The sequence below is a fragment of the Photinus pyralis genome, unplaced genomic scaffold, assembly GCF_008802855.1.
Source record: "Photinus pyralis isolate 1611_PpyrPB1 unplaced genomic scaffold, Ppyr1.3 Ppyr1.4_LG5, whole genome shotgun sequence".
In the NCBI taxonomy this organism is placed as follows: domain Eukaryota; kingdom Metazoa; phylum Arthropoda; class Insecta; order Coleoptera; family Lampyridae; genus Photinus; species Photinus pyralis.
In genome coordinates this window covers 25,836,261-25,863,817 of record NW_022170596.1, presented here as the reverse complement: position 1 = coordinate 25,863,817, position 27,557 = coordinate 25,836,261, and the positions used below count along the sequence as shown (strand labels likewise).

Below are 27,557 nucleotides of genomic sequence, written 5' to 3'. Positions count from 1 at the left end.
TATTCATCAATGACTTCGCAGCATATCCACAACAGTCAGCGGAATGTATCCAGTACGCCGATCATACAACATTCTGCATTAGGGGTAAAGATCCTAGAACCACAACGGAAACAACCCACCGCGTACTACATCTTGCGGAAAAATAGTGTCTAGCAAATCAACTTTATTTAAATAACAATAAAACTGTACGAATGTTAATGTCACTAAGAAATCATGAGTACGAGAATCCACCTTATGTTAAATTTTTAGGTGTCTTTATGGACCCGAAACTGTCTTTTCAGTCGCATATCGAGTATATTTCTAAAAAAATAAGCAAAAATATTTATGTTATGCGACGCCTTTCAGAATGCGTGTCTAGGGAGCTCTTAAAGCAAATATATACATCTTTAATTCAATCGCACATATATTATTGCAATATTATATGGGGCAATTGTTCTCATGCTAAAAGGGTGTTTGCCTTACAACGACGAGCGATTAGGGTTTTAGGTAATATCGGTTACAGAGAAAACTGTAGGAAGCTATTTATAGACTTTAAGTTGTTAACTTTGCCATGTATATTTTTACTGAACTGTGTTTTGTATGCTAAAACAAACTCAAGCAACCAAACTGTACGATCTGATGTTCATAATTTATGGTACACGTAATAGAGAGCAACTGAGCTTAGTATTTTATCGTCTGGAGAAAACTCACAAAAGCTTTCTACATATGTCTTATAACTTATAAGATCTTCAATCTATTACCATTGAGAGTAAGAAACTTAGACATAGTTACATTGAAATATAAATTAAAGACTTTCCTTTTACAGAAAGCCTTTTATAGTGTCTATGAATTCGAAATTTGTGATTTAAGTGCTATTTAAATAATATGTTTTCCTTATTTGACTTCTGTAAATGCACAATTCTAAGCATGTTAACAGCAATAAACATTATTATTATTATGTGTGTGGCTGGCCTTGCTGCATGCGCTGAGCGAACCTGAAAATATATTCAATCTGTTCAACGTCACATTTTCACCGTTTTATTCTCACGTGGCAAACCATAAATACTGTGATTAGTCGAGGATTTGATTACCTAATCGAATCGGAGGCACGCGTTACACCAAATACTTAGCAACAAAGTACCACAATTTTACTAAAATATAACTAGCTGTACGAACACATTTATCCAACTGAACCGCTTAACCAATTCAAAACTGTTACAACATGCTTAGAAATGTGAATATGCGTGTATTATCACAACTAGCAGTAGTTACAGCAAAAAATCTCCTGATGCTCACCTCCACCATGAGCTTCGCATACGTCGGCGTCTTAATTGCGTCTCTCTCACATATCAATTCAGAAGAGGTAATCTATTTCGACGAATACGAAACGTCATGGATTAGTAAGTTTGACAATTTAGCCCAGTATAAGCCCACAGGTATTTGTTTCAGGTTCAGTCGAACTTATTGCGTCGCTAGTCGGCAGTACACTTTCCGGTATTGTTACTGAACCGCTTGGTAGAAAGGTCTCAATGATGATGTTAACCATACCGTCTTTAATTTCCTGGGTTTTATTTCACTTCGCCGATGAGAAATGGCAGATATTTGCCGCGTTGACCCTGCAGGGGGTAACGAGCGGCCTCATTGAAGCGCCTGTAAGCATTTTTTAAATTATATTTTCTCTAATTTGGGTTATGCCATTGCAGATACTGAGCTATGTTGCAGAGGTGACGGAACCTCATCTTAGGGGAACGTTGTCAGCAACGGTGTTGGTCTCGGGCAGCTTCGGTTACTTCGTGGAGTTTCTTATAGGTAGCTTACTGCATTGGAAGTTGGCCGCCTTAGTGTCAGCAGCTATGCCAATTGTCGCATTCTGCTTGTTATCGCAGGTGCCTGAGACCCCCTACTGGCTGTTATCGCGTAATAAAGAAGATGAAGCCCGAAGAAGTTTGGCGTGGCTAAGAGGATGGACCACGATCGCGAGTATAGAAGATGAATTTCAAACCATACGTAAAAGCTTTGAAAACCACGAAAATAACGGCGTTGCATCTTCATGTGTAAGAAGAACGAAGCAATTCGCCAGAAAAAATTTTGTGTGGCCATTTACCTTGGTTTCGCTGTTATTTGCGTGGTCAAATTTCGTGGGGGTGGGAACATTAACTTACTACGCCGCGATTATTTCTGTAACACTAAAGTCACCGATTGATAAGTACCTTGTAACTGTACTTATTGGTTTGTGCCAATTCCTAGGGAGCCTAGTGTGCATATTTACCGTGAGTTTCTTTGGGAAGCGAATTACAGCCTTATTCGCTGCGTCCAGTCTCTGTGTTACTACAGGGGCAATCGGACTGTACGCACATCTACTAGGTGTGGTACGCCTAAACTTTGCAAGCATTGCCTCAGAAGACCATACGGACGACTTTGCATGGTTTACAGTTGTCCTTTTGTGTTGTTACGGGTTTATCAGCTACTGTGGGATAAGGAGTATTCCGTGGATATTAACTGGGGAAGTATTTTCGAACGAGACACGTGCCGTTGCTTGCGGATTGTCAACGAGTGTTAATTATTTCACTGGTTTTGTTGCCAATAAGGTATATTTAAGTATGATTTCGATCCTAACGCTTGCTGGAGTTTATTGGACCTATGCAACTATCTGCTTTCTCGGATTTGTAGTAATATATCTGGCGGTACCTGAAACTGAAGGGAGAACATTAGAGGAAATTGTTAACCACTTCAATGGTAAAGGAAAATTGAGTAATAAAATGAAGTTGTCCACGTCACTCTAATAAAGCTTGAGATCAATTTGAGGTTTGTGCATTTAGTGTTTATGTATTTACGGGCTCCAGTTTCAGACTCGGCATCAATTACAGCGGAGACATTTTTGCAATGGATGCAACATTTTGTTGCTAAAGTGCGATTTGCTCAAAATCAAAAAGTGCTATCGCACTTTGTAGAATATGCATAAAAATCTGGTAACAATTCTTTCGGTGCCTCTGCACTTAACCTACAAACTTCAACTTCTAGATATTGTGTTATTCGTTTTTTTGATATATTTTCAGAATCCAAAAGAAAAATAAAAACGAATATGGCCAATTCCGGTTTTTTCGATTTCCCCATGCTGTTCATTCTTATCTTGGACACACCGTATAATATATACAAGCTCTTTCAACTACAGTTTACACCGAGTTTTCGATGTGGTGGTAACCCAAAAATATAGAAAATTAATATCTATGCTTATTTTCTATGTCATACTTCCTGTCTGCACTGTGAACCTAAAGAGTTCAATGGAGTAACATTCGTGTGCGGACAATTCGCGCCCGGACAATTCGCACTCGGATAATTCGCACCCGGACATTTCGCTCCCAGGATATTTCGCACTCTGGACATTTCGCTCCCAGGATATTTCGCACTCTGGACATTTCGCACCCGGATAATTCGCACCCGGACATTTCGCATCTACTTCATGGAAAAATGTTTCAAATAATAGTTATTTGGTCTTTAATTTTCAACACATCGCGATTCTTTAAATATTTCCATTTCTTAAATATAATCACGCTGGTTTTTTTTGGAGTTGTATGAAGAGTCTGATATAGTTAAATCCTGTAATTTAAGAACACATAATTTTTATCTACTGCGCTTTCGTTTTCAGAAAATAAGAATAGGTAACTGAAACGTCTTTTGTGGAGTAATTAAAAGTTTCTTTTTGATTTTCTTACTGTTATTTATTTTATAGTTTGAAGAGATACATGGAAAAATTCTGGCATTTTTTTAAGAGATTGTTTATAATCAAAACAGTAAGGGTTTTGAAAATCTTGAAACGTTTTAGGAACAGGTCGATATTGATGATTTTTTCTTTTAAATGTTTGTAATTATTAAGTACCTATATACTTCCTTTTTAATTTTTGTATGGCATACCTAGTACTAAAGCAAAACCCTTAGCATTGGTAATTGCGCAACAAGGAAGATAGGACATCATTGGAAAGGCTTTCCTTCTCTGAATTTGGTGAGACTATAATTTTTTAGATTTGATATTTTCGAAATATTTTAAAAGTAAGTTGAGGGCGCGCTGTTGTTTATGTCATTGGAAGGATGTCGGGCCGATCACTATGTAATATAGAAGCTAATGCGATCGTGCGTCAAAATTGTGCAGAAGTGGTATAAAAAAGAGAAAACTTGTACCTGCAACGTCGAATGCGCTGGAAATGAAACAACTAAACCAAAAAAATTACATATCCGAATTCAGAGATGGGCGACCTTACCAACGATGCATCATTTAAAATTTTAAGGGTTGCACTGTCAGCGATGCGAGACAAAGACATTAGTGAGCAAGTTTTATTTTAGACACTGTTTCCTTCCATGATCAATTTGACGTGCCAAAGCGTTTTTTGAAAATTATTTTAATTTACAGAAATAGCTATGTATGGTTTCTAATGCACCACCGTATATTATTTAGCTTCGGAGAAATAACACCAAAATCTCCCCATAAAAATTGTTATAATAATAAATGGGTAGATTTTGGTGTTATTTCTCCGAAGCTTCTTAAGCACCCCATTGAGAGTCATGGATCTTCACAATTTCAGTATATTATTTAAATAATAGCCATATAATTTATAGCAAGATCAATTTTTTTCACGATATTTATCAACCTTTTTTGCTTTTTTCGTTACTTTACAGTTCTTATCTCTTTAATTTTACGGAAACTCTCAAGAATCTATTGGTTTTACGTTCAAATATGATTATAATTTACTTGAGATTCTTTTAAGACAATACATACGTATTTCGTTATGTCCTTTAAATGGACGACATCGAAGGTTAGAGAACTAGGGAACTTAACTTGCAGCAATTAACAAATAATAATTGTTAAAATTGTTAATAATGGATATGAGATTTAGGCGGTGCAAACTATACGGGCGCGTAACAATGGAGTTCGGTACAACGAAAAGGGAAAGAGATACATAATCTATGAAGGATACATGTACCTCTTTGCTAAGAACCTTAAACTCCAAAACTGCTCATCATGGCTGTGTCGAGCAAGAAGAGCAACGAAGGATCCATCGGCTCTTAGTTTAACATGCAATGCCAGGAGCTGGGTCAACGATGGCAAGGTAAGATTAGCTAAACCGTGCACTGATTTTGGAAGTGCAGATGGTTTCCAGTTTCAAAGCCCTTAATTGGGTATTTTATTAGTTAGGATATCGTCTTTTGACCTTTTGACTTTTTTATACGTAAGTTTCATCGTTGCTTATACCGTCGTCTAATGTTAGTTTTTAGGTTCGTCCCTCCCTTGCAAAAAATTTAGTTTATCAACCTCTTCAAATTTCAATTTTACTCTGGAACCAACCACGGATATGGTCGTTGGGCTTTCCAGTTTTACTGCGCTTTTGGGTTTTTAATTGGTTTCCATCTATTGTAAGTTTTATAGCTATAGTCTCTCCTCAATGATCTCTACCATCTTGTAGATCACCTGAAGATAACCGTTGGTCGAAACATGTAGTGTATCACTTCGTTTTATTAAATTATATGGGAACGGTTTAGAGAACTTTTATTCACTTATAATTGCACAAGAGGTTTGTATTTTACCGAGTAAATTTGGGTTGTTTAGGTAATGAAAATGTGTTGCCTAGCAATTAGACGAGAAAAACTGTCAACTAATAAAAATGCGACACCACAGGTGGAGCATTTTTAGGTTGACAGTTTTTCGAGTTCAATTGCTAAAAGGAAACAGATTTGAGTTGCAACAACCCAAATTTACTCGGCTTAAATACAAACCTCGAGTGTAATTCGGCAGGACAATTTACCAAACTAATCAATTATTGACAGACGTCAAACTAGTCATATGGGAAAGGATAATGCGATAATTGGTCCGAAAATGAATAGTGAAAAAACCACTAGTGCATTTGTCGCTGGAAAAGATGCAGGTAACTTTTGCCGCTGTCAAAGTGACAATTACCTTGCGGCTTATGCGATTTTTTATACCTACATGAATTGTCAATATTAATAAATTATCCCATTTAGAGTTTGAACACAAAATGGACGTCACGATTCCAAATTATACCTTAATATTGAAAGTATCCAAATTTTAAATGTAGGTATACGTCTATTACATGCACAAAGTAATAAAACGTGATATTGGTGAGTAGGTAATATTGGAGATTTCAAACTCTGAGTTAATTTAATACTTCACAGCCGACTTTCTATGTTAAAAGTCAATCATACACAAAATACCCTCTCAGGGGAGCGAAATTCTGGTGCGAATTATTCCGGTGCGAATTATCGGGGTGCGAATTGTCCGGGAGCGAAACGTCCGGGTGAAATATCTTTGGTGCGAATTTTCCTTGATGCGAAATGTCCGGGTGCGAAATGTCCGGGTGCGAATTATTCGGGTGCGAATTGTCCTACAACCGTAGCTTTAGTATGATATGTAAATAAAGTACCTAAACTTAACACCCAAGATAAATCATTACCCGGAAAGTTTATAAAAAGTAAAATTTCGTTACAAAAAACACTACATTTTTTAAGCAACAGTTTATTGTTTATACGACATATACCAAAATGTACATTATACAAAACTCTTCTTTTTTAATAGTTTGAATTTTTGGCACTTACTCCTGAAGGGTCTAAAGGTGTATTAAAAACCTTTAAAATATTCATAAAAGCTCTTAAAGACACTCAGAAGCTAATTTTTCAACATTTCTCCTCTCCTCGTCCGTGGAGAGTTGGGGTGGTGTGACACCCACTTACGGCATGTTACACTATGAACCGATTATAAAATAACTTCCTTGGTCTTCTTTTCCTTTAGGACTAAGATTAATTGGAAGGTGTAGTGAAGGTAGACAGAACGTATTTTATTTATCTTTATTTAAGTGGCCGAATCATCGGGTGCAATTTTAATCTCGATATGTATGATTTATGATATGTTCGATAGTAGCCGAAGCTATGATGATAACGTTTAATGATTACAGAGATTCAGGTCGATCGAACTTAATTCCCTAGGTCAGCAGAGGCCGACCCTTTAAAATACAATTCTAGCTATGTACAATTTTCTACTTACTATAAGTAAATTCGTTGTCAACACATAAGACCATAAACGGTGATGTTACCAAAGTGGTTAATAAGGGCATTCACCAAAAGATTCTACTTGCCCATGGGTCTTGCACTTCCTACAAAGGAAGAAAGTTCTAGGTGGATGACAAATAAATCATTTCGATTAGGGTTAGTGACGTACCCACTATAGTACGTACATGAGAACTTGTGATATGTGATCACGGTTTACGCTTCATCTGAATGGATTTTTCAGAATCGGGGCTAGATGAACGCATGGTGCCACTGGGCCTATGGTATTGAAATGGGATTATTATCAATGGCTGCCTTGATAGGCGCAGAACTTTTTTTCTCGACCTTATTACTTAACTTTGATATACCCTTGAAGTGATCTGTAATATCAGGCAAAGGTTTTCCTTCGGTTTCTGGTAGCAGGAAATATAGCACAGTGACACCCACGAAGCTGATTGCCGCATAAGTAAAGTACATACCAAAGAGGTACATGGAATCAATAATGTAAAGAAATGATTTATTTGTGATGAAACCGAAGACATTTGCTAATGCCGAACAAACTCCGCACCCTGTGGATCGTGTTTCGTAAGGAAAAACTTCTGATATCAGTAGCCAAGGCATGATATACATTCCAAAATAAAACATAAAACAGAGAAGCACAAGAAACGCCAACGGAATCCACTCATAGCCCGTCTGGTCTTTAAAAAAAGACTCTGAGTCGTCGTCGTCGAGGATTATAGATTTTATTCCAGATGCATACGCATAACAAGCCACCGATAACGAGCACAATCCCATTGTACTCAACGCAAAAAACAATATCACTCGCTTTCCCAGTTTGCGCACCAGCGATAATAGACATAACGAACCCAGAAGCTGGGTCACGCCCAGAAGAAGAGTGGCGTAGTAATTATCAATAGGAACTTCAAAAGTCTTGAAGATATTAACACTATACGTCAGTAAAGTGATGCCACCGGTAAAATAAACCAAAAAGTAGACGAACATGACCAATCCAAATGGCCATAAGAAGTTTTTCTTGAAAAAAAAGCCAGTCTTTTCTCTTATTCCCATTTTCTTGTTCACTCCGTGTTGGTCAAGGTATTTGCATATTTCCACAAATTCCCCTTCTATGTTTTCAGTTTTAGTCCATCCTCTCAACCACGCCAAGCTCTTGCGCGCTTCTTCCTCTTTGTTGTTCATGATTAACCAGTGGGGGCTCTCGGGGACAATAGTCAGCGCGATGAACGACAAAGCTGGCACAATCGTGCAGTATAACATTACTTTGCGCCAATGTAAAAAAGCACCCATAAGAAATTCAATAAGATAACCTATGGCCACCGCCACATTTGTCATGGTAGACAAAGCTCCACGTACGCCTGGTTCTGTTGTTTCCGAGACGTACGCAGCAAACTAAAAAAACAAAGATAGATTACTTTCACGTAATAATCAGACTTACCGGCGCCTCGATCAGTCCTCCAAAGAGACCTAAAACGCACAAGGCCGTGTACACTTGCCATATCTGGGTGGAATAGTATAAAACCACCCAGCACAAAATGAACGGTATAGCAACGAGTTGCAGCGACCTCCGCCGACCTAGGTAGTTGCTGGTTACACCCGAAAATAGGCTTCCAAGGGGAACCGACGCCATGAAGATAGAGCCTAAGAGAAGAACTCGGTTAAACCTGGAGCGGGATATGCAGTCGTCTTACCTATCCAACTAACCTCGTCTTTGGTTACCAAAAACAGGCCCTGCTTGTTATCCTCTAGAAGACCCGGAATTAATATCGTTGGTATTCCCAAGTTTAATCCGAATGCAATGATGAGGAGATTCTTTGCAGACAACGCGAGCACTTGAGATAGCGTTGATTGGTCGATTTTCGGTTTGAACATCATTTTCTCGATTGAGAGTTGTTGCAGCACCTGAAATGGAACAGATTTAATGCTGAAGAATTCCCGTTTATATCTTTTACAATCGATTAGTCAGCATAAATTTAATTTCCAATTTAAGCGTTTGGCCTAATGCTTTTAATAATTGAAAAGTAAAAGATTTCAATGCAGTCTCCAACCAATAGAACCAAAACGTAAAAATAATAGGCATACCAAATGACAATGACCACGCAGAAGATCTGTGGCACTTACAGTTTTGTATACGCATCCAAAACTTTTTCACAACAGAATGCATACTGTGGATTAATTATAATATTGTTGGATAATTAAATTAGGAATAATGTTTTTTAATGAGACAATCGCTAAATGCAAAATAGGTTTTTTGATTACTGACTAAAAAAGTTGTTTTTGTACGAGAATACTTCAACTTTTTATATTTACAGCATACTAACGGAAGCTGTTTTTGATCGCCCGTGTCGGATCGGAGAGATTTAATCAGTGGTAACTCTTAAAACTATGAAGGTATGTACTTTTTCTGATTCTACAAATTATATTTTAAAATTCAGCCTAAATTACAATGTTGCATACTGCCAGACATTTGGTATATAGCCTACTAAATAGGCACTGAATCTATATACAAGAAGAACTGAAACTTAGCTTTATTAAAGAACCATGGACTTTTATTATAACGTCTTGAATCAAAGGGTTTCTTCAATTAAATTTATGTTCGATGAAATGTTTTTGTGCCAATTCATTTTGTCTTTTGTCCATGTCAAGAATTAACAAATAGGGGGAAATCGTTTTTTCGCAGGAGTGCAGTTCGCATATTAATATGTAACCCATGCCCGCTAGCGATAGCTGTTGAATATAAGCATTTGGGGGATTTTTCTATTCCACATCAAAGCGTTTCAAGGTTCCATCTCGTAGATAGTAAATACACGTATATAATCTGTCACTTTCATGCAAATTACGAATAAATAAGTAAAGTTGTCACAAGGGTGTTCGAAATCTGACCTTAAAATACTCCAATTATTTAAGCGACTTTTATGAGTGCTGAAAAGCTTCTAAAAGCTGCTCACCTAGAGTTTCAATGAGCTTTCAGGTAGATTTTTCAAATTCTTTACTATGCATAATATACTATTTAAGAGGCTTTAAGAGCGTTTAATCTTATAATATCTTATAGCTAGACCATTTCAGAGTTTTCAGTGCTCTTATCATTACGAGGTGTATGAATTTTAAAGGTCTTAGTGATTCTTCAAAGCTACTACAGATTTTAGAAGCCGGAAAAAAGGTAAATTTTAACGTGAATAATAAACATTCCCAAATGCTCGTTTGGTATTCTTGTTATGGAAGCAGAAAACCTAAGTGCGCCTAAAATAAATAATGCAAACAATGTATATGTTACGGACAAAGTGATTAATCCGGTCAATGTGAATAATCGAGGGAAGAAAAATTTTTTGAACAGCCCCTGGGATGATTTCTTTTAAAATTCAATACTTTCTTAATTTCTTAAATTGCAGTAGCTTCCCTTCCCCTAAAATTTTAAAAGGAGATGCACCCCAAATTTATCACATTTTCCAAATAATCACCGCATTAATTACTTTGAAAGTAAATAATATTCTGAGATTGGGAGCAAAGGGGAGAAATATTTTGTTATGCGGAAGTTTATCTGGTATTGTTGTAAATATAAAAGCTTGTATGCACTTACTGGTATATTTGGTTGAAACGTCGTTGGTAAACTTAACTAACCGGCGTCAATCAAACGTCTCCCAATTTATAACACAATGCCCGCTATCCACTTTTTTTTGCAAATGAGAATCCCAACACTAAAGTTAGTTTTTTTGATGTCATGTTTGTTTTCTAATGAACCAAACTGTTGTAAAACCAGATTGTCTACAAACCTATCTAACTTATCACGTGTAATCAACATAATCTCAAAACTGGCAACGAAAATGTGAATTGGCGTAAAAACGTGAACTTACCATACTAGGCTCAGACTGAACCAAATTTAATACAGTTTCAAATTACGTCGACACGTATATCATAAGGTACTTAGTTTATCTGGCCCGCTAATCTAGCTCCCATATATTTAATCACACTAGACAACCTTGCACAGACACATACAAGCATAATTTAACGTAATTAATTCTCGAAACACGCGAATCCTTCTTGAACCAAAACAATAGAAAGATGAGTTTTATGATTACAATTGATTAATTACAATTACAGGTGATATTTTGATATTTTAAAAATAACAAAAGCGGCCGGTGCTACTTCTTACCTGGCGGAAGGCGACATTTTACTTCCGTACCGGAAATTTTTTTGCATACAACCTCAATTATTATACTTGAATGTCGATCGCGTGATTAAGTTCCATCTCCATAATTTATTATTTATCATAGAATTGCAATTGCTTTACTTTGGTTTTATGTCATTTTCATTCAATTTCTTTAGGTCGGAAGAAAACATATTTGACTTTCTGTTTTGGCATTTTTTAAATTTTCCGAATATTTTTAACCAACGTACATATTCTAATAATTAAAGGAAAAGTTAAAATAGAACAGTTAAAAAAATATAGATTATTTGCACTGATTTTGTTAGTGTAGTTCGTCCATACGAAATGCGTGCAACAAAAATTTTCCGGATAACGAAGAGCAGTACCCGTAGAGCTGAAATGGACGTAGTAAATAATTAGGAACTTAACTGGAAAGCGTTGTTTTAGAACCATATTCGGCTAGCTTCACATGTACTCATCAAACTAATAGTAGGAGAACAAAAATTAACGCGTGACAAACTAATTAATTAAGTACTAATTTAGTGCTTCAATTAATTAGTCCTTTATTTTTAGATGGACGGTTATACCGGGTGACAATGAAACTACTATCCACAGCCTTGCATTTTAAAACGATTTCAGGTACAAATAAAAAAAAAGAGATGTATGCCAATATACGATTAAAAAATGTGCATATTTTAAGCAAAAAATTACCAATTGCTTCCGGTTTTTCCGGAAACGATCAGAATTTGGTAATTTAGAGTAGCAATCATTATTGCATATTCAAATTTTAGGGAAATTACTTCTAATTACTATAGTAATCATTACATATTGTTGTGTAAACTATAAGTCAGGCGGGCGATTTATTTAGCTTCGGAACCTGTAGCAATGATGAGTCACCCTATATGTCTTATTAATGCCGATCATGTCATTTGATTTCGATGTCGATTTTGTTTTGTATCAGAATTATTAGTTGTTAATTATGTTTATTTTGTTTATTTCATTGTAAACAAATTACGTGCTACAAGATTGGCTTTAAACATCTGGAAAATATTTGCGTAGTATTTGTAACAGTTTACCTCATGGTTTTCTCCGGTGCGGCGAACTGGACGTGAAACAACCTCCGGATAACCGAATAACCGGCGCAGTGATAATCGGTGTAATTACAACTAAGTGAGTGCCGTTTAAATCTAAGTTTGAGTGCCTTCGAAAAAGTGATGTTCCGAAGAATTATAATTATGTGTCTGTTTGTGCGTCTGTCTGTTTGAAAATCGCACTTACCACCGGAGATTTTGGATTATTGACATTTTAAGGAAATTGAGATTTGCTTTAATTGTCTATCGATCACTTGTTTTCGTGGTATGTTATTCTGGCCCTGAGGGCCTGCTTACCTTTCAGCCTGTTTGTTTTATGTCAAATAAATTCGTTTCATCTGTAAATGATTGGTTTTTGGGATTGATCAAGCCCCTAGAGTTTTCATGTTTAAATTTTTAGCGCCGTTTTTTAAGAATTAAAAAGAAATGTGCTATTGTATGCGTTTTGTCCGTCCGTCCGGACCCACTTCTGCCGTTTTGAACTACTTCTGGGGGAATGGTCCTAGAATCCTGGAATTTTGCAGTAGGTAGCCTATACCTTGAAGTTGTGCCAGACGGCCATCAAGTTTCGCTGTCTTAAAGGGGGGTCTCCATGAATTATTTCCTGAGATGCTGTTTTTTAAAGTAAAACGTGTATAACTTTTACATAGGACAACCATTTGGTCCCCGATCCTGCATACGAATGCATTCGCATCGGTTTGTACAAATTATAACTTTCCCGCGCACGAGCTAATATCTCGAAAATGGTTTCTCGGAGGAAAGTACTCTCACAGGCAAAATGAATCGACTGGACGAGACATATCTATTGGTGAAGTCGAAGAAAATACCTTGACAACGAAGTGTCGAAAGAGGGTACTCATAAAAGGCGAGTAGAACGTCAGGACGAGACATATCTGTTGGTGACGTCAAAGTTCTCAGTGCAAATATCTGCAGAATGGAGTGTCGGAGGATTTTGAATGTATGCCAGGCGGTCTTTAAATGTTTATGCGTAAAGGACCTCCCCCCCATTAAACATCTACCAAGAAAGTAACTCCGCCCTGATAATTCTTTTTAAAAAGACTAATGTCTGGTATTACTAAGGGAAGATAAGATCTTTGACCTTGAGATCTGCCAATTTCAAGGTAATTCGATTCAGTTCTGTTATCGAAACAGGTCTGTTTATCAGAAACAGATCAGTTAACAGCAACAGGTTTGTTCATTAAAATCAGATCTATTCCATAGGAACAGCTCTGTTCAGTAGAAATAATTGTCCGTTTATCAGGACCAGGTTCCTTTAACCGACCTGTTTTTGATAAACGGAATTGTTTCCGTCGATTCATTTCAACGGTTTTAAGAGGTTGCTCTCCATCCTTTAAGACCAAATCTATTTTAACACCAGCACAAGGAGCGTTTCAAGTTTTAGTTTATACTGCCCCGTTTAGATTATGTTGGGTAGGTTAATTCAACCGTAGATGGCTAAGGTTTTTGTGCACATTTAGTTTCTTAATTTTTAACCGTTGCATGTAATCCGATCTTACACTAGGCCCCACGCCCCTTTTTTCTCTTTCAAAATCCCTGCATGACTAATTCAGACAATTACATTGTGTCGATTTTGGGGTGATTTTACACCAATTTATGGCAACAGTTCGGTTTCTGCCTAACACCTGACACAGTATAATCCCAATAATAAATTGCAAATTGTAAAATGACTATATAATTATTCTATTTAGAACCTGTTGTTGCCTTAAAAATTGAATAGGCGTCTTTCTAAAGAGGCAAGCCAACCCCTGAAGCCTAGATAGAGGAAAAGAAAGATATGTCGTTCTGCTATAGGATTATAAGCTGTGAAGTGTGAAGCTCGCCACTTTATTTAATTATAGCAATTGTATTTTTAATATAGGCATGTGCGGTTAACCTTGCTTTAACCGACAATTATTTATATTAAAAGAAAAACTATTTTAATTAAATGTACAGTGAAACTTTCATGATTCCTGCAGCAATTACCATTACGCTTCATTAAATGTCAAACCAAACTGCTTCGAGGGGAGGTTTGAAAATAACTCTTTTCAGTGCGATAGGTACAAATAGAATCCCGCTAAGGGCAAATAAGGGAGTGTATGACATTGGAAAAGAACATTTACAGCGCTGCCTCGCCCTTTATAAAAAAATGTACCCAAACAATTCCATTTATTTCCCGTAATTTACACTGAATTTCCTTCAACGTACTTTCAATCAAACCTTATAAAGTCTAACACTCCTTGACTACATATCTTATACACTGCGTCCAAGGTAAGGATGTCTGTCATGGGGAATTCCGAAACCATAGCATACTGCACAATTACGAGCTTTCCGCCTGCCAGCGCTAATCTAATCTCCTCTCCCAACGTCAATCTTCGAATCTGGTTTCCGCTCGACTGCTATTCGAATTTTGTTTCAGCTCGACTGCCAAAACTAAAATGTTCTAATGTTCTGCAAATAATCACCTGTTGAACTACTTAGTAATTTTTGAGCGCCTACTCTATAGTAATGGCGGCGGTATTTTATTAATTTTCATTGGCTCAAACCAGCTTGCATCGCTGTATACTGAATTTCGGATTCTGTAAAATCAGCTTATTTTTACCAAGCTGTGCTTAATTTGTAGAGTTGTAGAAGTAACTTAACAGGACCGATTTCCAGCGTGTAATTCAAAACCAAAGCCAGAAAACGAGGTGACAAACACAATTTAGAACAAATAATTCATTGACAAACGTGGGGAAAGATTACGGACCCTCGCTGCTATTACAATGGACCAAATAAAAAAAACTTGAACTGAACATGAGTAATGTTTGTTTGGTGGAATGCTCTTGCAAACTTGACTTTTTTTATAATTGGAAATTTTTCTTTGGCATAATTCCAATCGCAAAAGCTTTAGCGCAAACAAATGCTCTCGTTACAAATGTTATTGTAATTGCTGCACATGGTATAAATGTCTGTTCTAACAGTAGGAAGATAGAGAGCAACAGGATTTCGAGTCTGCAAAAATTGAGGGAGAAATTTAATCTGTTCTAATAAAGGAGAACAATTAAGTTTATTATTAAGTAAACGGGGAAGGAATTGAAGAGATGCGTAAATCCTTCTAAAATTGCATTCGGCCCTGAGATGTGTCAGAAACGTCAAACTTAATGTGCAGGTTATCTGCCAAAGGCAGTTATTTTGCGTTGTGCAGTATGGGCAAAATAACGTTTTCTATAAATAAAAAGTAGTGAAATTGAAATACAATACAAACATTGCTAGCGATGACAGATACGTGATATATATTTACAACGACGAAAATTATACACATTTTTGCTACTGTAATAAGGAGCAAATGAACGTTGACATCATTGGCGGCATAGTTCACAAAAGCAGACTGACAAAAATCCCCTGGACACTAAGAAAACGTATCAAAAATACTGTCTTGGGTATCGATCAATCGAGTTTGGCCATTCTTTGAACAAAACTGGTGAATATTAGGTTTTTACAACGCGGTGAAGTGAAAAAACAATTTTTGAAATTTGCACATGGTGGTATGTAGACTGTAGTACAACGGCAAGTGAGAACACAAACGTCGCTACAAGTGCATAGGGTACGCTAAAAGCAAAACAAACGAATGGTTTCGAGAAACCGCATTCATCGATGTGTATTAGTATGGTCTTATCGGTAAAATTCTGGAGTGGTTAATCTCGAATGCCTATTTTCAACACTTATTTTCAAACATCTTGTACTTTGTACGGTACTTACTCAGAACACTTATAGACGCTGAAGCTGTTTGTAAATAAAATTATTATTGTGTTTAGTCATTGTTTTTTTACCTGCCTCATAAACGAAAAACAAAAAGAAACAAGAAATCGGGTATATTCATTAAAAGGTTGGCTTCATTCGTTCAATGATTTGTTCTTGGTCTTTACACCTAATTCCACATAAAAAATGAATTATGTTCCTTTACAACCTAACCATGGGGCCGTTTTGAACAAATCCCTCCTCCCCCCCAGTGACTATTACCAGTTTAAGACATTGATAATGGGTATAATACATGCATTAATGCTCTGCTGCAACAATACGCTCAAAATCAGAAGAGAAGGATTTGCACTTACCAATTAGTTAACTATCTTTTTTCTTCGGGATTACCCAAACACACACCTTCTGCTTTTGTATTAACTACGTCAGGTACTACAGCCACAACAGGTCATTTATTTATCGCGGATATTTCAAAAATTGCTCCACTTAATCTATTCGTCGATTTATAGTGCAAAACATGGAAAAAGGTGGCAAGGAGGGGGAATAAGGAACTTCTCCCACTTGAATTATACCTGATCTCAACCTGAATTGAATTTGAACACCCCCCCCCCCCCCAATTCAGATCCGATTCCGATTATGGAACGATTATTTGTCTATCAACCTAAATTAATTCTGTATTTTTTAATAAAGAAACCATCTTATTAAAAAGACGTTGAATTTTCCCCTTGAAGTTTGGATCTTTTGCAACTCTAGCAATTCCGTCCGCTCCATATATAACACACATATAAATAACGAAACGTAACATTTGTGACACCGTCCGTTTCTTCATTTAGAAATGTTTACTTTAAATTGTCGTGCAGAATCTAGCCCTGTGTGAGAAAAAAATTTACTCAAAGTCGCCATGAAACATTTATTTTCATGCCTACTTTATGAAAGGAAATTATAGTTTCCATGACAGAGGCAGAGCGGACTACGTTTCCTGCCGCTTGTCATTTTACTCGGAAATTAGAGTACTTAGGTACTTTATAAGTAGATTATCAAAGAATAATCTTCAAAAAATCTCAGCCATTTGGTGGATCATGTAAAAATGATCTTACACTTTTTAAACGATTCTCCCAATTTTGAGAATTTTCTTATACTTTTGAAGCAAAAATGCTTCAGAAAATGGAAGATAAAAATACAGAGGCAAATTCAGGCCAAACAGTATAGGCACAATCGTTCAAACCACAAACAGTTTCTACTCAAAAATTCAATCCTTATACTCAAAAATGCTTTCACACTTTCTCACTCAATCCGAGGTCAAATCTAATACAAATGCGCAACAGTTACTTACAATTTAAGTTCAAAATAGCTGCTTTTATCAACAATCTTGTTGGAGGTAATTGATATAAAGAGAAATGGTCAAGACTGGAGAGCACTTTTAGACCAAGGGAGCCAGTCTAACTTCATTAATTCAGATTTCTGTCAGAGACTTGGACTACCCCTTAACCCCATTAACATTACAATTTCAGGGGCATTCAAAGTCGAATTCAGAATTCATTCCATTTGTAAAATTCAAATTTGCTCAAAAATACTCCATTTAGAGCTCCTCTTGACTGTTTAGTTGTTCCGGAAATATGAGATGTTGTTCCGGAATCTTCCTCTTTCGGTACCTACATGTCATAAATTGACAGATCCTCAATTTCATAATCCTAAACCAGATGATTTACTAAGTAGTTCGGATTTATTTGTGGAATCATTATGCAAAGGTCAAATCCATCTCAAACCTTCAGTTTATAAGATTAAGTTTGAATGGGTAGTGGGTGGGTGGTAGTGGGTAATTTGAATTGGTAGTGCTTCTTCGCATAGTTCAACCTCTTCTCAAGTTCATTTACAAGGTTTAACCATACAAAATCGGCTTGCTCGCTTGTGGGAAATAGAGGAGTGTGATGATTTAATTCATTCTGCAGAAGAACAAAATTGCGAAGAAACTTTTATTTCTGCCGGTCTTGTTCTGCATCCTCAGGCTGGTCCTGAAACCCTTAAAAAAGGTAGTTTTTTAACCACAATCGATTTAAAAGATGCTTACTATTCCATACCTGTGGACCCTAACTTTTAAATATTTTTGAGATTTAGTTTTGAGGGGTCTTTATATGAATTTAGGTGTATCCCCTTTGGGTTGGCATCTGCACCTTACACGTATACTAAATTATTGAAACCGGTGGTTCAACATTTTAGACAAAGGGGTGTGTTGCGTTATTTATTATCTTATTATTGGAGGTACCGATTCGGAATGCCGAAAACAAACACAATATGTATGGAGAGTTTTGAAATCTCTAGGATTTCTGATAAAAAAGGACCTAGAGCCAAAAACAAGTCAAAAAATTTGAGGTTTTACTCTGTCACGTAACCTAAGACTTCCGATACAAAAGGAATTAAAAATTTGTTAGTTTGATTTCTCACTTCTTACGAGTAAAACGCTGTAAGATAAGGGATTTTGCCAAGTTAATAGGATTTTTAGTATCGATTTGTCCAGGAGTACTATACGGCTCGCTTTATACTAAAATTTTAGAAAGAGACACATTTTAAACTTAAAAATTAATGACTCTAATTACAACTCTGACATGATTTTGTCCAATAAGGTATTATTAGATCTACATTGGTGGATTCAAAGTATACCAAATTGCTCTAACCATTTTCGGTGTGATTCGTTTGATCTGGAAATGTTTACCGACGCATCGTTAAGTGGATGGGGGACAGGGGCTGGTGGACAACGCACTCACGGTTGGTGGAGTGAAGCTGAAAAGAATTTACATATAAATGCTTTAGAATTAAAAGCGATTTATAGTCTACGTAGTATCGCAAGAGATATGAAATCTTGCAATTTTTTAGTGAGAAAGGATAATACCACAGCCCTGTCCTATGTTAACAGAATGGGAGGTATAAAATTTGAAAATTTAAATTTTTTGGCTAGAAGCATTTGGCAGTTTTGCGAGAAGCGCAACATTGTCCTGGTAGCAGCTTACATTAGCTCTAAAAGAAACGCTTTGGCAGGCAAGGGGTCTAGATTGCTACCTACAGAAACTGAGTGGTCTCTGGCTCCTTCAGCTTTCAGTAGAATCGTTGCGTTTTTTGGGATTCCAGAAATCGACCGTTTTGCATCTTGTAAAAATCATAAATGCAAAAAATATATCTCGTGGTTACCGGACCCACACTCGGTGGCCGTAGACGCCTTTACGGTTAATTGGAGATATCTGAATGTTTAATCCTTTCTTTCTTTTTCTTTAATTTTGCGAACAATTGAAAAAATAGTCCAGGATAAAGCACCCTCCGTAGCCAAAAATTTTATGATGCTTTTGTTTCTCCTTACCTATTTTCCAACATTCAAACTGCAACCAAAATTGCCAACATCTTGTACTTTGTACGGTACGTAATCAGAACACTTATAAATGCTGAAGCTGTTTGTAAATAAAAATTATTGTGTTTAGTCACTGTTTGTTTGTCTATCAGCCGGTGTTATGAAGCATACTTAACTATGTTGTCAGCTAACAATGTTGTTAAGGCATGTGATTGGATGTTTTTTTGAAGAATAACATCATTCTTTGCAAAAAACATCCAATCACATGCATTAACAACATTGTAAACTGACATTATAATACCGACTAATATAGTAGGTACATAAAAATGTCTCAAACGTGCGCAAATCGTCGCATAATAATCAAACATCGCCTTTCTATCAAAAAAAATTGTGCATAAATGATCTCACCACTTCCGTATCTTTTACTCCATGATCTTTTTGTTTATTTCGAATATGTCCATAACTTAAATTACTCAAGGTCGTGGTCTGAATTTCGCCAAGAAATGCCCATAGATTCAGTGAGGTACCTATGTGAGTTAGTGCAAATTAGCGCGACTAATGTATGACTTCGGTCATTAAGCCTTACCTTAATTTGTGTGAGTAATGAACACAGACAAGTTCTTACCTGTTTCACAATTGTTTAAAAACGAATACTGATAATTTCAAACGCAGTAATATTGTTTTATTGGATACAATACCATTTATCGGTTTTATTACATTTGTGTAATTTTTTTATCTTCACGCAACTCAAATAACAATAAATCAAACCTATTTTTTAGTTACATAGTAGTGGCACTAAACAAACAAATTTAAACTATGTTGCACTATACCTTTGGAAAAAAATTGAAATTCTATTAGTTTATGGAGATTAGTTATTTTTAAGAATGTTAGGGATGATATTAAATGGGATGGTTTTGTTAATAACGATAAGTCATGGGCGAAATTAACTTGATTTGTTTCATTGGGTATTTTAGGCAGTACAATGATGCAAAATGACTGCAGACAGTTTGAATTTGGTGCTTAAAATTTGTCTTTTTACTTATGGCGTTGGCGATCATGGCTTTCCCCCATACACAAATCACAGTAACAACGATCCATTGGCGTCGGTTTTTTTTTACTGTGTGTGCTGTACGTCTCATGGTTAGGAGTGAAATATGAAAAAATTGTGTACCAATTGCTGCGATACCAATAGTTCTTTGGGGAGTAGTTTCTTGATGTTCAGTTTTTATGTGCCATAATAGCTTTTATGTGTATAAAGGGTGTTAATAATGATATTTGGGTGCTATTGCAATATTAGTGGTAAAATCAGATTAATTACCGCAAAAAAAGGGACAAAATGAGATGCGGTCAATTCCACCATAGCGCGTGTGCTCGCTTATATCCGTAGAGCGCATGTACTGAAGGGTTAATGGCTCACTATCGTAGTGCAACACGTTTAGAAAGTGGTACATGGTCATATTCCACTAGATCCTGCTTTCAGCAATTTAATGAAGCATATCCTGACCACCACTTTAGTTATAAAACCTTCGTTAGTCATAAGCACCGAATTAAAAAAAAAGTGATTATTTTTAGTTGCCCATTAAATTGATCTACCAGAAGCAGTAATGAATGACATTTGGCGTGTTACAAACATTGAAAATTACTCGTTTTGCGGGAAATTCAAACTGTCCGCACTACTTTTGGATCACCCGGTATATTAATAGATGTTTTGTTGTTTTTTCGCAATCACATTTGGAAAAATGAATTAGCTCTAAACCTTTTTATAGTTATGTCATTGACAACTTACTTTTTCGCCCCTGGAAGATGATACGCTTCATCGACGAAGATGGTTGCCAAAATGTATTTCGTTCATTTGTCTACATATACCTACCTCCAAAAGCAAAACGCACATATACTTTTAATTTTTGGTAAGGTTTCGGGCATCATAAAAAATATCACACGTGCATTTCGTCTGTCAAAAAAGACTTTGACAGTATTTGGTTTCGTTTTTCTGCGTAGGTACGGGATCAATAATGAAGTATCACTTGGTAGGATGATTCATCAGTTTTTTATTGCATTCATATTAAGTTAATAATTATTCATTATTCATATTAGGTTAATAATTATGTATTTTGTAACAGTCTTATCGAACTATTTCAGTACCAACTTATCCTCTTTTCCAAAATTGTTAATGAATCTATTGAAACTGATAAGAAGCACGAATTTGGTGTAAACGGTTGCCAGCAAAAAATAAATACTTTTTCCTTTATAGTGAAATTATTTCATCCTTTCGTTGTTGAAGTGAGATGACAGTCAAAGGAAAGATTTTTTGTAGTAGGTGCTTAGCAAGTGCGACATGTTACTCCATGGCCAACAAGTTTTTATCGATTATTAGAATTTTTTTATTTCGTTTTTACGCTTGCATAAGACCTCAGTTGCATATTTTTATGTCATCCGATGGATATGGATATGTTTTTATTTCTCCTGTAGGGGAGCAGGCCGAAAATGTATTTTTCCATGTTATTTCCCGGCCCCTCTCCCTGTTATGTCGTACTGCAACCGAGACCGCAACTGTCCACGCTGTATTGCTATAGTAGATTTTGAATGTGTGCCAGGCGGTTTTAAATGTTTATGTGGAAATAGCCCCCTTTCCATTAATCATCTACCAAGAAGTTAAATATCAATAAATTTTGCATACTACTGTTTCATAACTCAGTAATTGTTGTTATTTTGATTATAAATAGATACAGTAATTCACAAACAACATTAAAAATTGAATAAAAGAAATTAATTATACTCACAAAAACAACGCAATCAATCCACGAAAATGGAACCTCCTCTACAAAAGAAAACTCGCCCCAATTAAAATCCTGCTTAACAGCAGTTTTCAAGACGAAAATGAAAATATATCAAAAACGGATAGATTTAGGTACCTATATGACATTATACCTACATCAAATATAGTATTTTGTGTATAATCTAAAAATACAAGGTGTTCCGTTTAAAATAATAAGCAAGCTGACATAACCGGATGTCTCACCAACTTGAAAATGTTTTGCATAAATTCTTTTGATTTGCATTATTAGAGGTATTGTGAAATACAATCGTAAATAACTGCGAATTTAGCTTTAAGCAAAGAGTAATTATTAAGTATTCTTTGCTTAAAGTGATGTCTAAAAATTTGACATCACATCACATGTATTGCATCCGATCGAATTTCAACCCTGCAACGTCAACCGGATCTGCAAGAATCAGATAGAACCTATTTACTACGTTCATACGACGTAAATGTAGCCATTGTTTTTTGATAACCCTGTTATTGGTTAGAGGTAGGTTGAGTGCTACGCTATAAAGTGGTAGTAATTTGATTAATTTCAAACCGCGGGAATTTTCCCAACTTAATTGCGGTTACCCATACCGGTTTCAAGATAGCGGACGGCGGCAATTTTCTTGTGGGGGTTCTGGAAACGCAAGCTCAACACTTAATCAGGATAACCCGTAACCTCAGCGAGTAGATGATGAATTGGATCATTGGAATTAAAATACTGAAGCTAATAATTACGCGGATAATTCCTCTCTAAGGAGCTTTACTCGGAACACTATACGATACGATAGACTTTTATTAAAAAAACTTCACTCGAATCGATATATGATCGATGTCATTATTTCGTACGCGGATCTGCTTCAGAGGCAGGTAGCTTAATTAACGCTGTAAGTCTCTTATCGTTCGAAAATGAATTATATACGTATGTAAGCTAGTATAAGGTCAGTTTCCTTATTTGTTTACATTGTTACTTTCCTTGTATCTTCCCAGTTTTATCCAGTGAAAATTAAGTTGTTCAAAGAAGCGAGGTGGCGCTCAACCTTACGAAAAAACTACGAAGATTTTATACCCAAACGAACTAACCGCTGCGCTGTAGGGAATCTGAAGCCGTTCTACTTTTACAACCCTGAGCTACTTGGCCGTTTACGCGGCGGGTTTTTAGAAAAGCAATATGTTAAGAGAGATGCATACCAATCGGAAAAAATAGAACTTAGGTAAAAAAAATTATCAAAAAACGGATCTATAATTCCAATACATACACGATCAGACAAACAGACCGATCGTAAACGCTATTTCATTGATCTAATAAACAATCAGCCTCTACCCTGGACATTGATTATGTTTTTGAATGCTACGTTGGATTGTGAACTGTTTATTCCTTTTTTAAAGAATTGTTTTAAAAATAGGAGCGAAACGGTCGCTAACCAAGGCCGTGTAGAATGTAAAGTGCAGTATTTACCTTTATTTGTCAGTCACTAGCACTGTTTCCACCTATACCCCACTCGTCTACATATGATTACTGATACTTTCGAAACAGAGCACTATTATCGAATGGCATAGGTAGCACGTATAGGTTTCTATCGCACTTTGTGATGATTAGACACTTTTCTCAGTTTATCTGGTATCGGTCATAATTATTAACCTTCACATTTCTGTGCAAATACAATTAACGTGCGTTCATGGAATTTGATGCCCGTTGCCAGGTTTAAAATGTACTTAACTACTACTATCGATTTAAATTAAGCTGTACCTGTCGTTAATTTAACTGGTCTGTACGAAAAGGGCACGTTACGAATAAAAGTAATAACGAGGGTCCAACGTAAATTGGGCATTATAAATAACCCTCGTCTAGGGAGTTACAAGGCGCGTAGGTACATGTTCGTTATTTCTAATTTAAAATTCCAGTTAAAGTTAAAGATTCTTACTGCTCATTTATTAATTAACAAGTGGCCAACTTCATTCGGCCCCGGTTACACGGTCTACAAGTTTGGAGCGCCGTGAAATCTGCCTCTACAAGTAAGTCCTGATTAATAAATGCAAGTATGGTCTAAGTAAAATTGACATGTCTATACTAAAGAAGAATTTACTAAGAAGGTACAAAAGATCTACCTGGAACCTGCTAAGTTTCTTGTGCCAACACTTTACGTTTGATTAATCGAGCGTAGGCCATGGTTTCGAATTTTATGTCTCTTATTTAGATGGAGACCTACTAAGCATTTTCTACACTACCTGCACTATCTCTACACCTACCCGAACGGCGCGTCCGAACCGCAACGAATTCAACTCCGTCTTTTGGGCCAGATTTTAATAATAAAATAATATATTGGCTTTGTAGGTATGCGAACGCATAAATGACAGTACTCAGGACCCACTAAGTACGAGAATGCGGACTGGTATTAGGGGTTGAAATGGACAGTGGTTTAATTAATTTCATTCAACGACCTAATTGCACCCCTTTTTAACAAAGTAAGTTACTTCTTTACTCTACAATAAATGGTTTTTAACTGCCCCCCCCCCCCAGCCTTCTGCTTTCTTACAAGTTAAATATTGCCTCTATTGTGTTCGTCACATAACCGAATTCGGTTTTTTAGTAATAACGAGGGTTTAACGTAAATTGGGCGTTATAAATGACCTTTGCGTCTACGAAGTTGCAAAGCGCGCACACATTCGATATTTCTAGTAAAAATTCCAGTTAAAGATAAAGATTCTTAGCTTAATTATTAATTAACAAGTATCTATAAAGTGGGTCACTTCAGTACCGATCTTGTTTTGTAATTAAACCCATTACCAGAGAAATGTTTTTCAAAAATATTGATCCTTGAAATGTGATTACAAAGTACCCATATGTAAAGGCGGAAACAATATTTACATCGGCACTTAAAGATATTATTTCTATCTATGATAATACAAAGTACTTAAAAAATAGATTACCGGATTTTCCAGAAAAAAACACCAACGAACATTTCAGTTAAAATGTCTCCGGCGATTACCTCATAAGCATAATGAAATGCAAAACAAAACTACCTGGCGCTATCGTACGCATTGTTACCCCGTTCTTAATGACGTTGATAAGATATTGTCCACCTGCTATCATTTACTAAAATCATTAGGGCCCCTTAGTCTCCCTGCTACCGTATACCGTGTGTAAAGCAAACTAGACCCACTCTTGTCACTTTGAGAGATTGTCGATAGGATAATATACCTACAATTTTGGAGAGTGGTATTATGAGTAAAAACGAATTGAATGATTTAAGTAGTGTATAAGCTATAATGCTTTGATGTATTTTGTATTTACTGTAAACTGAAACTTAAAACTAAACTTACATTGTCATTGTTTCCAAAGCTAAGGTGATTGGCGCATACATGCCCCCCCCCCACCTTGAATTAAATTTCCAACACGTTCTATCTCCACATTAGGTACTGGAGCTATATTTTTAACCGTACGCTTGTACCTACTCTTCGCACTACATCTCGACTTAGATGAATTTTCATGATACGCATGATACACAAAGGTGGAGAATTAATTTCTTTTATTAAGACCAACTGTCCTATTTGAAAATTAGAAGTAGTGTCAGAAAACCGTTTATGACGTTGTAATTCTCCTATATATTTCTTGAACCATCGATACCATATACGTTATTGCATCATTGGAAATTTTGGTAACGAGGCAATTGTTTTGTAGGTAAATCTCCTACGTCTCCAGATGAAAAAATGCGTCATTTGGAGTGGAGCTAAGAGGTGACAGTGGTCGGGAGTTTAATATGGACTCGACTTGGACAGGAAGAGTATAGAATTCTTCGAAAGTGAATAAATGGTCTTCCATCATTCGTTATAAAATAAAATAAAAGAGACAAGCAGTCTTAAATGTTTTACATTTTACACCCGCGTCCTTTTCTGTCTATTTCAAAAAAGGATCTACGTCGCGCCGGTTGAATGAAAAGGAGGGGTTGGAAGATCTCCCATTGCAGGAGTTTAAAAAGAAGATTTTGCCCTAAAACATTATGCAATGCAATTATGACTTCTTTCTGATAAATTAGTTTCTTTATTTAACGAATTGACTATTGTCTAGTGATCCATTAAATTCATCCACCACTGCTTTTAAATAAATGAAATTTGATATGTTTCCAACATTATAAATGTTTACTTCCAAACTGTCCGCAGTCATAAAAGAAAGAACTGAAAAGCTTTTGGACAGAACACGCATGCGCAGATGTAAGGGTGATATCTGTGCTAACCACAACAAATTTTCATTTTTTTTACTACAATATAGCGGTTGGTTGCTAACTCGACTGTGATGTCTAAGGAAATGTTCGATCGTGTTTTTGTTGGTAATGTTTGACGCTGCTGTTCACCGCACATGTGCGCGTACGTTTGTCGTAATTATCCATCGTGTATTCCCTCCTTTACAGGTGCATATTGATTCATTTGTTATCTAACTGTGTCAGTTATTTTTGTTGATTAGATTGATGTATGTTTTTAAAGTGAATATAGAAATAATTGCGTAGTATATATGTTCACTTTTACGAAAAACTCGCCGTATTTGTTATACACTGTACAGGGTAAGTAAAAAATTCCAGTCGATCACCTCCGTTACTTATGAAGCATTTTTTAAATAATTGAGGTGCAGGCCCGTGCTGGCCCTGGGGGATAGGGGGACATATCCCCCTGCGCCCTTGTAAGTAGCGCCCTAAGACTGAGCAAAACATTAAACAATTTATTACTAATCGTGTGTTACTAAATTAAACAAAAGTAAATAAGAATACAAAGAGCACTTCATAAAAGTCTGCTTCGCTTCGGCAGAAATCATTAAGAGATTACTATTAGATTACTCTTTTACAACGCTTGCATTGTCTACCTACTTTTTGACACAAAGTATGCAGTGTTTGTTTGTTTTACTACCCATAAAAATAAAAAATACCACTTTCAATTTGAATTACACCGGAAATTATTTAACCTGTGATAAGATAAACCGTTTTGCTTTACATCATTTTGTAGTAGTGTACATAAATGATTATGACACCAGACAAGACAAAGTAAGAATTGTTTTTTATAGTACCTACTCGTATTCGCACATGATTAGTAGTGAAATATAATCTAAGGACTCCCTATTCATATCCATTTATAAAATCTGATATAAGATCATGCCATTGCCTTTCCCCATTTACTTCTGCAGTAGTTTAATTCTTTCAGTTCAAGTTCAAGTTTAAAGTGCACGCGTGTATGTTAGCTTTGTTTAGTTTGTTATTGTTTTGCTATTGCAACTGCATGTGCGTCAAGGCCAAGGTAAGTTTAATTAATGCATTTTTAATTACACCTTAAATGCATGTAACATTATTATGGAAGTAGTAATTTTCCAAAAGTTTGTTGGTCGTTCCCATTGTGCTGGAACTCCCCCCCCCCCCC

General features: G+C 36.2%; 2 protein-coding genes and 1 long non-coding RNA gene across 12 annotated transcripts in view; 2 read left to right on the top strand and 1 right to left on the bottom strand.

Annotated features, from left to right (window-relative positions):
- The first annotated feature begins 1,146 nt into the window (after window positions 1-1,146).
- Window positions 1,147-3,385, top strand: LOC116172486 (facilitated trehalose transporter Tret1-like). The gene is made up of 3 exons (XM_031489708.1): window positions 1,147-1,379; window positions 1,429-1,631; window positions 1,683-3,385. Exons 1-3 carry the CDS (start codon window positions 1,202-1,204, stop codon window positions 2,760-2,762), a joined length of 1,461 nt encoding a protein of 486 aa, XP_031345568.1. The 5' UTR covers window positions 1,147-1,201; the 3' UTR covers window positions 2,763-3,385.
- Window positions 3,386-6,815: 3,430 nt separating this feature from the next.
- Window positions 6,816-27,557, bottom strand: part of LOC116170448 (facilitated trehalose transporter Tret1-like) — a 44,438-nt gene continuing 23,696 nt past the window's right edge. Inside the window, exons 1-6 of one of the 10 annotated variants that reach the window (XM_031486856.1) lie at window positions 19,938-20,040; window positions 19,760-19,878; window positions 18,687-18,792; window positions 8,736-8,946; window positions 8,483-8,685; window positions 6,816-8,436 (exon numbers count right to left, since the gene is read on the bottom strand). In XM_031486856.1, coding sequence (XP_031342716.1) covers window positions 7,309-8,436; window positions 8,483-8,685; window positions 8,736-8,946; window positions 18,687-18,689 — 1,545 coding nt within the window. In that variant the 5' untranslated portion in view covers window positions 18,690-18,792; window positions 19,760-19,878; window positions 19,938-20,040 and the 3' untranslated portion in view covers window positions 6,816-7,308. Of the gene's footprint in view, window positions 8,437-8,482; window positions 8,686-8,735; window positions 8,947-9,126; window positions 9,201-10,621; window positions 10,812-10,895; window positions 10,988-16,370; window positions 16,596-18,686; window positions 18,793-19,759; window positions 19,879-19,937; window positions 20,041-22,131; window positions 22,170-23,613; window positions 23,727-27,557 lie in introns of those variants that run through there. The other 9 variants (XM_031486857.1, XM_031486866.1, XM_031486861.1 and 6 more) reach the window with 9 other exon arrangements.
- LOC116170452 lies at window positions 23,791-26,547 on the top strand. Its single transcript, XR_004145238.1, has 3 exons — window positions 23,791-24,170; window positions 24,490-24,620; window positions 25,837-26,547. It is a non-coding gene; the product is annotated as an uncharacterized LOC116170452 (long non-coding RNA).